The sequence below is a fragment of the Zingiber officinale genome, chromosome 6A, assembly GCF_018446385.1.
Source record: "Zingiber officinale cultivar Zhangliang chromosome 6A, Zo_v1.1, whole genome shotgun sequence".
Taxonomy (NCBI): domain Eukaryota; kingdom Viridiplantae; phylum Streptophyta; class Magnoliopsida; order Zingiberales; family Zingiberaceae; genus Zingiber; species Zingiber officinale.
This window is the reverse complement of record NC_055997.1, coordinates 129,593,682-129,605,134: the sequence shown is the minus strand read 5'-3', so window position 1 is coordinate 129,605,134 and position 11,453 is coordinate 129,593,682. Positions and strand designations below refer to the sequence as shown.

At 38.2% G+C, this 11,453-nt stretch overlaps 1 protein-coding gene across 4 annotated transcripts; it reads left to right on the top strand.

The window, feature by feature from the left end:
• Positions 1-5,656: 5,656 nt before the first annotated feature.
• LOC121998072 (protein AE7-like) lies at positions 5,657-11,336 on the top strand. Of its 4 annotated transcripts, none has more exons than XM_042552817.1 (6): positions 5,657-5,879; positions 9,581-9,746; positions 10,418-10,518; positions 10,614-10,713; positions 10,848-10,893; positions 10,989-11,336. In XM_042552817.1, exons 2-6 carry the CDS (start codon positions 9,660-9,662, stop codon positions 11,090-11,092), a joined length of 438 nt encoding a protein of 145 aa, XP_042408751.1. In that variant the 5' UTR covers positions 5,657-5,879; positions 9,581-9,659; the 3' UTR covers positions 11,093-11,336. The 4 variants fall into 4 exon arrangements, with proteins under 4 accessions (XP_042408751.1, XP_042408749.1, XP_042408750.1 ...); XM_042552815.1 differs by having other exon boundaries at positions 10,413-10,518; XM_042552816.1 differs by having other exon boundaries at positions 9,571-9,746.
• Positions 11,337-11,453: the final 117 nt, after the last annotated feature.

Below are 11,453 nucleotides of genomic sequence, written 5' to 3'. Positions count from 1 at the left end.
GGGTATAGGTGGGTATAGTACTCTATAATTAAGAGGCTACGATAGGGACCGAGAGGAGGAATTGGTTTTGGTCTCCCGATAAAATTAAGCATCCCGTGCTGAACACACAACTTAATTTTATCAATAATAATTCATTCCACTAGAGAACTATTATTGAACTACCGCACCAATCCCAAATTACATTTTGGGCTCCTTCTTATCATGAGTGTGTTAGTCTCCCTGTGTTTAAGATAACAAATGTCCACTAATTAAGTAAGTTACTGACAAATCGCTTAATTAATATCTAGCTCCAAGAGTAGTACCACTCAACTTCATCGTCACGTCGGACTAAGTCCACCTGCAGGGTTTAACATGACAATCCTTATGAGCTCCTCTTGGGGACATTCTCAACCTAGATCACTAGGACACAGTTTCCTTCTATAATCAACAACACACACTATAAGTGATATCATTTCCCAACTTATCGGGCTTATTGATTTATCGAACTAAATCTCACCCATTGATAAATTAAAGAAATAAATATCAAATATATGTGCTTGTTATTATATTAGGATTAAGAGCACACGCTTCCATAATAACTGAGGTCTTTGTTCCTTTATTAAGTCAGTATAAAAGGAACGACCTCAAATGGTCATACTCAATACACTTTAAGTGTACTAGTGTAATTATATAGTTAAGATAAACTAATACCTAATTACACTACGACCTTCCAATGGTTTGTTCCTTTCCATCTTGGTCGTGAGCTACTGTTTATAATTTATAAGGTACTGATAACATGATCTTCTGTGTGTGACACCACACACCATGTTATCTACAATATAAATTAATTGAACAACTACATTTATCATAAATGTAGTTATTTGACCAATGTGATTCTTATTTCTAGATAAATGTTTATACCAAAAGCTAGGCTTTTAGTATACACTCTAACAGAAGCTTGTCGCGGGGGCTCACCCAATCGATCGACCGATCGGTTGGGCATGAGCCAATCGATCGAATGATCGATCCAGCTCCTTGATTTTGCCCAAAATCAAGTCCAAAGTCCCCTAAACCAACATCCGGTCACCTATGGCCTGTTGGTACATCATGCCTCGCTCACCAAGTATCCGGTCAATCCCTTTGACCCACTTGGACTTTTCTTCGTGCCAAGTATCCGGTCAATCCCTTTGATCTACTTGGACTTTCACCACCAGGTGTCCGATCAACCTTGATCCACCTGGATTTCCTCGTGCCAAGTATCCGGTCAAAATTTTGACCTACTTGGACTTTTCCTCAATTGTCTGGTTTCACTCACTAGGACTTTCCTTCTGCCTGGCTTCACTCACCAGGACTTTCCAATCTACCTGGTTTCATTTACCAGGACTTTCAATCTGCCTGGCTTCACTCATCAGGTCTTTCCTTCTGCCTGGCTTCACTCACCAGGACTTTCCAATCTGCCTGGCTTCACTCACCAGGACTTTCCAGTCAAGTATCCAGTCAACCTTGACCTACTTGACTTTTCTTCACAATCTCCCCACATGAACAATTTCACCTGCAATCTCCATGTGTTGTTTACATGTATTGTCAAACATCGAAACCCAAACATCAAGACTCGAGCTTGACTCAGTCCAAGCTCAGCCAACTTGGTCAACCTTGACCTGGGGAATATTGCACCAACACTCTTATCATTGCCCATCGCGATTGGAGCACCACAAATGCCCTCTCGACATCTTTTCTCGCGGTCTCCTGCAGTTTCTTAAATATTTTTCTCTTGAGATCTTGGGGACACGGAAAGCTCTTGACGAAAGTAGCTCATTCTAGATAGATCCCATCGGTCAGATAGTATTCTTTTGTATATTGTGTATTGTTAATCATAAAATTAATCTTTGGTACATTTTCTTGTAAGATGTTGTTGAATAAAGGTGATTTGGTAAACACATTGATATCATTATGTGACCCTGTAATCCCAAAAAAGGTGCAAGTCTGAAGATGCGACAACTTCAAGCACAATTATTAGGATGCCATGATCTCCCCGAGTAAATTGGTATTTCCAAGTGATAGGGCAATTTTTCCGTTGTCAATGTATACAATCAAGACTACCCAACATGTGAGGGAAGTCATGTCTCTACTCATGCATTTCAAGCAAGTGTTGGATATCAGCATCATTAAGTCTTCTCAAATATTGGACCTTAAACACTTTAATTATACATCGACAGAAGTTGAATAAATATTGGATGATAGTTGTTTTAGCAATCCGGTTGTAGGTACTCATCATAATGATTAGTAGGGACTTTGTACGCCAATTGATGGATAACTGCTATGCATTTCTGAAGTAGCGACAAATCTTTTTGTTTCCCATTGCATCGACTTTCCATTGAAAATATTTTGAATGATTTTTCATGGTATCGACTATACAAAGGAATAACTCTTCTTGAATTCGGAATTGACGTCGAAATATGTCATTAGGATATACCAGATCATCAGAGAAGTAAACATTGAAAATATGAGCATGTTCAACTTCATGATCCCGATTCAAATACCTTCTCCTTTGTGTTCTATTGGAAGAACTTTGAGCTCTTTGACATATCGTTTGTCACTGCTCATATAGCCGGAGCATTCTTTGTTCATCTATATCCTCCACATATTCTACCAATTCATTTCTCCAGAATTCATAGAGCATAGATCGATCTGGATTTTGAGTCCTTTGAAATAAATCAAGATATTTTATGGTTGAAAGAAATAGAAAGTTGAGAATAAGTAGAAAGCGAAGCCAACGATAAAATGAATGAAAAAAATGAAATCGATCATATATTTATAATTTTTATAAATTATAAATAAATAAATTTAACCATTTAACAACGGTTTTTTAGCCGTTATGTTGTTCAACAGCATACAACAGTTTGACAAATATTAAAATAATATTTTAATATGAAAAAAAGTTTAAAAAGCAGTTCTGTAATCATGGAGCCGCTTCTTCAATTAAACTGAAAAACCTTTCTCGACTATAAGAGGAAGGTTTTTCGGCCCTAGGGCGTAGCGCAGACGGTGGGCGGGTTTACCTCACCATGCGCCTAACACTTGTGTACCTGTATGTACCTCCCTCTATATCCGTGAGGCTGACATTAGGGGGATCGTTAATGTAGCAGATCTATATTTTTTTTTGCTAAAAATGACACATACATTTCAAGTTAAACATTTTAGAGCATTCACATCAGAATCGTCATCCAAAATTTAAAATTTAGAATAAAAAAAATTACTTTATTAACTTTAGATATCTACTTTTCACTGTACAATACATTAGTTTCCTTATAATTTATCATATATTTATTTTTTTATTATTTGATCCTGTCCGAACGCTGAATCAACGGACGCTGGGCACGTGGCGCTCTCCGAATTGCTGACGTAGATCTTTGACCTGCCGTATGGAACTCTGGTGAACCTGCAAGGAAGTCGGGTCGGGAAGGGGTTCCCGGCGACGACCCTCCGACGCTCAAGTCAGGCAGACAAAAAATAAGAAAGTGGCTCCCAGGATCAGAGATTTCATACCTCCGGTGAAGTCTAAGGGCTCTTATATAGAGCTATGGGAGCTTGGTGCACACAAACCGAGGTGTACACGTGTCCTATACCATACCGCAGCATGGACTTGTCAGAAGAGCATGTCTGACGCCACACTGCTACAGTCTGAGCGTCTCCTTGATGGGACAGCAGAACCCTTTGTCGTACGATACTGAGTATGGCCTGGTCCTCGAACATGCCTGTTGTCAGCAACAGGGATTACTAAGATGACGCCCCCATTGTCCCACACTTTTTGACTTCCTCTTCCCGGATCAACCATCAAACCACTCAGCCAGAACATTCGCCTTTGATCTGGCGTAGATGGTCGTCCGTCCGGGAAGGTTCAGGGTCGTCGCCTGCTCGGCTCTCATAGCCTGACACCCTGGCCGAGCGGGCAGACTGCTCGACCTTTACTCTTGCCTTGCACCGCGGCCGAGCAGACTATCCGCTCGGCCATATGATTTTCTTCATTGGAAATCTAGGCTCACGGCTAGATGGTTGTCCTCTCGGATGAAGGTCATTGCCTAGTGATCGGCATGTCCCGCCCGCTCGTCGAGCCCATGGGGTTGACCCCCCTTTGACTATTCACCTCCACGTGTCGTTGACCTTTCCCTCATAAGAGCCCCCCGGCCTTACCACAGGATCACTATTTTTTCTCTTTCTTTTATATTTTTTTATTATTAAGATGAAGGAGAGAAAAATATTTCATTATAAATTATTATAATGAAGAGAGAAATATTATTTTAATATTTAAGGAATGAAATCAATTCTTTAAATTTAGATAATTATTATTTATGAAATGTATATTTAGGGAATGAGTAGGATAATTAAAAGATGTGTTTTTCTCACTCCCTCTGACATTCTCCCCTCTCGGTCCAGTCACTTTTTTTACTCTTATATCCCTTCCTATTCTCCTTCACGTTTTATTTTATTTTGTTTTACTTTATTGATTTTTGTTTTTTTAATCAGTTTTTTTATCAATTTTTTTTATCAATTTTATTCTTTTCAATAATTTTTTAATATATATTTATAATCTTTTATTTATTTGTTAGTTGTAAATTTTCTCATCCTCTGACACACTCCCTTCACAACCCCTCTATTATTTACCTTTATACAATTTTTCTTGTTCTATTTTTTTTATTTTTTTATTAAGTATTTTCTTGGCAAGAATGTTATGCTGTTTTTTATATTTGTAATATGAGATCAGATCTTTTGTCCCTAATTTTCTATCCCCATGTCTTACTCGTCATCTCCAACTCACTATCGGTGGTCTCTGGGCGTTGCCTCGATCAGAACTATATCCTAGGGGAAAGGTGAACCCAAGGGGTCGCCATCGGCGTAATCAGTGTCGGAATTCAGCCGAATCTGAGAAGGGACTCAGATCGACGGTGAAGAAAAGTCTGCTCAGATCCGACCAGATTTAGACGTCGATTGTGTCGATGACGATCTCACTGCGTTCACCTTCCTCTATAATATAGTTTTAATCAGGACGGCGCCCAGAGGCCACCGGCGATGAGCTGGGGTGACGAATGAGACACGGGGACAAGTGATGTTGGGATAGAGGATTCGATCTCTTATAATTTTTTGTTTTTTAATAGTAAATTTTAGAGGTTATTATTTGTAAAAAATTTAAAAGTAAAATATGGATAAAAAATAAAAAAAAATTGATGAAAAAATAATTAAAAAATTATTAAAAATAAAATTAAAGAAGTAAATATTTTTTTTTTAAAATAAAACTAAAGAAGTAAATAAAATTGGAAAAAATAAAATAACTTGTTTATTTTTTAAAAAGGGGGGTAAAAAGGTCATTTAACTGGAGATAGAAAGGGGTCCGCTATGAGAGGGGGTGGGAAAAGTAATTATCGGTAATTAATGCAGATATTTTTTTTATATAAAATGTAAAATTTAGAGTAAAAGTTTAATTTAGGTAATTGTTATGGATGCTTTTATGAATTTAGATTTCTAGTTATCTTAACAATTATTTTTTTTCTAAATCTGTGTTTATATTATTTTTTATATTTTATACTATGAAAATTATAAATTAATCTCTAGACATCAATGATCCACAACCCGTCAACCCGATCCGGAACCCGTTTAATTTGGATTCGTTTCGCCGTCAGGACCGTGCCAAAACAAATCCCAACCTCCAAACATTCCTTCTTCTTTCATCCCTGCGTCGGCGAGGCGCCCACCGATCTCTCCATCGTCTTCGTCTTCGTTTCTGAAAGGCTGTGCGGCTTCGGCAACAATCGCTCCCTTTCCACCTTGATTCGGCGTTGTTGGTGCTCCCACCTCCTCCGGCACGAATCCTGCCTGCGGGAACTTATCACTGCGAATTGAACACGGTTGAAAGAGATTTGTGTTTTCTCCATTCGATTTCTGATTTTACATGCTTATTCACGGTCTGTAGGTATGAGTTCATGGTGTAATTTCGGCTGAATTATTAGTATTACCCATTTTTAGCATCGTTTGCTGCAAGTTTCGTGCCATAGCCGCTTTTGGAGTTTTCTCGATTCACGATTAGCGGAGAAGGAAATTCTTGAGGAAGTCTGTTTCTTTTGTTTCCTTTCTTTCCCCTATTTCTTTTCCTTCGTAGTGAACGATTTTAATGTAGAAAAGGGCATTCCTTTATGTAATTTAATTTTATTTAACTAAGAAGTATTTCTCGTCAATTTCACTGCTTATAATTAGGCTCGTTTGCAAGCAATAATAGTATGTCCGATTCTGTTTTTTTTTTCCATTGGCAAGGGGAATGGAAAATCCGATTGTCAATAAATTTGGAATTTTTCAGATAGCACTAAAAGTGGATACAGGATAGATCTCAATCCCACCCACTCCCTTTTCTAGATTATTTACTTGTTCATATTTAATTGCTTACACATGATAAGTATTGCAAGGATAGATTAGACAAATCCCTTGAGGAATGAAATTCCATTTCCAATGTATCAAAACACAATATTTGACATTTTAATCCACAATAATTCCTAGCTTCACGTCATTGAAATTACTTTTCTCTAGGAATGGTTCCAAATTGCTGGATATTGCTGAATATACTGTATCTTATAAAATGTTTCCAGGGAATGGATATTCTAAATACTTTTAGCCAAATAAGAATGGAGATTCAAAATAGCAGCATAGCTTGGCAAGGGCCAAAACATGATACATTTATTTGGCTATAAATTACTTTCTGAAGCTTATGCTTTTTTTTTTGAAAAAGCTCAAAAACTGAGTTAGAAAAGGTTACCCTTTTTTTTTTTTTGAATAATCAGTTCTAGTTAGCATTGTTATCTATTTGAATGTTTTGCTTGATTGCTGTGGTAAATTATTAGGAGTTTTCCATATGAGAAGAACAAGTAATACCTATATTTTTTCATTGATTGACAGGATTTTATGTTTGAAGATAAGTTAACAAAAGTTGCATTGGCTGACAATTAATTGCATCCAAGTGTTGTTGATGATTGGATTTGTTTAGTTTGTTTGGTGCTGCATCAGTTTGATTGAATCTATCGTAGCCATGCAAATTTTATTATTTTGCCATTTGGTGTGGAGTGATTGAATTTTGAGGGGGACTGATGTGGACGCCGAGGTGGACGCCTTTGTTGAACATCGCTATAGTTGGAAGCAAATTAATTACTACCTAATTAACTATTAGAAATAAATTAGCTATTGCCTAATTAGTAAAAAATAAATAATGACCTAATTTAACTACTGCTATAGTAGAAAACAAATAATGGCCTAATTAGCTTTTCTATTTTTGATTCCTTGTTTTCCTTTATGGTTGGTCTTTCCTAATCTTGTCATGTTTGACTCCTTATATAAGGAGTATCATTATTAATAAAGGGAGAAGAAAAATTGAGCAATTAGGACTCTATCTAGGATGAGTCTTTCCCCTTGAGTGATTTGGACTGTGTCTAGGACGAGTATTTTTCCTCCTCCCTTCCCCCCTTACGTGTTGCATGACCTAGTACGGATCCGGATCTCGACCTGTGACTCAATCCTATACTCGGGACCATATCAACTTAGTATCAGAGTCGATCATGGGTGACACGAATCCTATCACATCCAAACTCGAGGCCTTCATGGAAAGATTGATGTCACAACAATAAGTTTTCATGGAGCAGATCACTTCCCGCCAACAAGGACTAGAGGAGCAGATTGCCGAGATTTCCCGTACTGTTCAAGATGTTAGACGACGACCTTTGCACACTGCAGACAACCCTACCAGCGCAGAGTATGGCCCTTCTAGAGGCTCAGAGGTCAGACCTAAACTACCAACCAGTGACACCATGGCTCCGCGATACTCAAAGATGGAGTTCCCCACCTATTCTGGAGAAGAGGATCCGCTGAGCTGGGTTAAAAGGTGCGAAAATTTCTTTACCAACCACAGGACCACAGAGGCTGACAAGGTTGGCCTTGCTGCCTTCCACTTGGTAGGGGAAGTCCAACTTTGGTTTGATCAGGTAGAGCAAGAAGAGCCTGAGATGACTTGGAAGCAATTCAGAGACCACTGTCATATCCGCTTTGACCCGTCCCTAAGCAACAACCCTTTGGGAGAGCTAGCAAATCTGAAGCAGAAAAGCTCTGTAGAAGACTACCAGCGCCAATTTCAATCTCACCTCGCTCGGACCTCGGACCTCCGACCACAACAACAAGTTGACTTATTCACTGCAGGGCTAGTCGAAGATCTCCGTATCGACATCGAACTCTAGAAGCCTGAAAACCTAAGCATTGCAATGAATATGACCAGGGCACTGGAACGGAAGCAGTGCTTCCATCAAGGTGGAGGGCTGCTGCGCACGAATTGGGGTGGGACCACAACCAAGCTCAACACCAGCAGTGGAGGCCCTCCTTTGACGAAGACCAAGACCCCGGACATCAGCAAGGAGACTCCACCTGTTTCATTTTTCAAGCGTCTGACTCGCGCTGAGATGGCAGAACGGAGAGCCAAGGGCCTTTGTTTTAACTGTGATGAATCCTACTCCACGGGTCACAAGTGTAAACGCCTGTTTTGGATTGAAGTGCCTGATGATGACAGGGAAGGTGAGGAAGAGGGGGAAGTGAATTCAGAAATTTCCCTTCATGCTATTAGTGGCGTTATACCCCGCTTTCGAGCTTGGGGCCAAGCTCAGTATCGAGGAGGGGAGTGATGATGTGGGCGCCGAGGTGGACGCCTTTGTTGTACATCGCTATAGTTGGAAGCAAATTAATTACTACTTAATTAGCTATTAGAAATAAATTAGCTATTGCCTAATTAGTAGAAAATAAATAATGACTTAATTTAACTACTGCTATAGTAGAAAACAAATAATGGTCTAATTAGTTTTTCTATTTTTGATTCCTTGTTTTCCTTTATGGTTGGTCTTTCCTAATCTTGTCATGTTTGACTCCTTATATAAGGAGTGTCATTATTAATAAAGGGAGAGGAAAAATTGAGCAATTATGACTCTGTCTAGGACGAGTCTTCCCCCTTGAGTGATTTGGATTCTGTGTAGGACGAGTCTTTTTCCTCCTCCCTTCCTCCCTTACGTGTTGCATGACCAAGTACGGATCCGGATCTCGACCTGTGACTCGATCATATACTCGGGACCATATCAGGGACATAAGGAGTAACATAACTCAAACAATACAAGTCAGGATCAAACAACCTTTCTTCTGAGGATAAGGGATGCCCTGCTCAAGAGCATATTGAAGTAGAAGAGAAAGGTTACATCAGTTTTCATATGCACATTACAAGAGATGACAGTATTTATGACAAGGGATTCTAGGAGAGGATGGTATCCGTGGGTTTTCATTCCGTAGAGTAGACATCATTGCAATCCATTCAAAATGATCTTCCGGTAGATATATAAGTAATTGAAATTACTGGAAATTTATTAATAACCAATGATCAATTAATTAAATGAATATCTAACTTTGTGGATGATTGAGGTGGCATAAATATCCACATTGTCCCAAACTTGCAATTGGACAATTTTAAAATTTACTACTTTTCTCGATTTCACTGTTACTGAACTAATTCTTGAAATTTTCTTGAAGGTCTATACAGAAGTCAGAAATTTCATTAGGTGTTCCTATTGAATAGTGGATTATGGCTTCTGGATTGATAAATGCCAATCCTGTAGTGTATGAAAGAAAAGAGCGTCAAGTTCGAAGCTCACCTACCATCATCAATGAGAATGCAGAAGAGCTTATTGATCAACAGGAAATTTTTGATATCCTTGAATTTTGAAAGTGTTCCTCTTTTTTATTTATTTTGCACTTGAAAGCAACCTTATTCATTTCTTTCATTCAGTTATTTGGTCATTTGCATATATTAGCAATGTGATAGAAATATATTCTAGATGCATCTTATGATAACCTGATTCCGTTAGCATGTCACAATTTGGAAATTGTTTTTATACAATGATTCCTTGAAGAAGATTAGAGGAATTCTTAGATGTTTTTATTACAAGCATAATTTCATAAGTTTTCTTTTTTGCAAGTTTACTCAGTTTCTAGAAAATTGGAATTATAATTGAACCAGAATATTTCTGCATACTATTTGATTTTCTAGTCTCTTACACTTGAACTGATACATCACTATTTACCAAAGAAAATATGTTCGCTCTTTGTATCAATGATAATTTTAGCAATGGGTTAGTCGTGGAATGAGTCAACAGAAACAATTAATTTTTTTTTTTGCTCTTAGCTGTTCTAGTGACTCAATCAGTTGGATAAGATTGGTGTAGCAAACCCCAGTAGATATGATCTTCTCTTTTTCCCCTTCCTGTATTTTTCTCTCACACTCATGTTATTACCTATATCATTCCTTGTCATTTGTGTGGTCATTCATTCCTTATCGTGTATTTTCTCACATTCATGTTCCTTAATGGACTTAAATTATATTAGAGATATACAGGATCCGGAACACCCATACACACTGGAAGAGTTGAATGTGGTTAATGAAGATTCAATTGAAGTGAATGCTAAGCAAAATACTGTTAGGTAAATGCTAGTATAGTTAAATCTGAGTTTTATTTTGCTAGTCTTAGATTCAATTATCCAACAGGCTAATTCATGGAAAATTGTGGACTCTTCAGGGTTACTTTTACTCCAACTGTTGAGCATTGCAGTTTAGCCACTACCATCGGACTTTGTCTTCGTGTCAAACTGATGCGCAGTCTCCCTTCTCATTACAAGGTTCCTTGTTCTCGTACTAAATATATCTTTGTATAATATGTTTGCTCCTTCACTTTTTTTTTGGGTAACAATATAGACACTGTGCCGGTTTTAATTAGACATCTGAAATAGCTGCTCCACTTGAAATGATGTAGGTGGACATAAGGGTGGCGCCTGGGACGCACTCTACTGAAGCTTCTGGTACTGAAACTAGTTTACCTTCCATTTAAATAATCTTCAGGAAAGTGTGCTTTTAATTGCTGAAACTTGTACATATTCTGTTTCTTTTTCTTCAGTAAACAAGCAGTTAAATGACAAAGAACGTGTTGCAGCAGCTTTGGAAAATCCTAATTTGATGTATATGATAAATCGATGCTTAGAATCAGCCTACTGCGACTAATGTCGTCGCTTCTCCCAGGATCATTCTGTTCGTTGTCACTTCTCACACATCACACAATTATCTACAGCTCCATTGAATTCTGCTTCAGATTTCACATACCAAAATAAATATGAGCATCCATGAACATGTATCCCATTGCTTTGCTGCTTTTTTGTGTGTAAATTTAAAGAGTTTAACTTGTATTGCAAATAAACAAGACAGTGTTCAATCATTTGAATAGCATACAATGCAATGTCGGAAGATAGTCTTGTGGGATTTTTGCATTTTGCTGTGTTTACTTGTATTGAGCTTTCAGTTGGCCTTGGGACCGTGCGCCTCGGGGAGCAGCGAGATGGTGATGATCTCAGCCCAGACGATCATC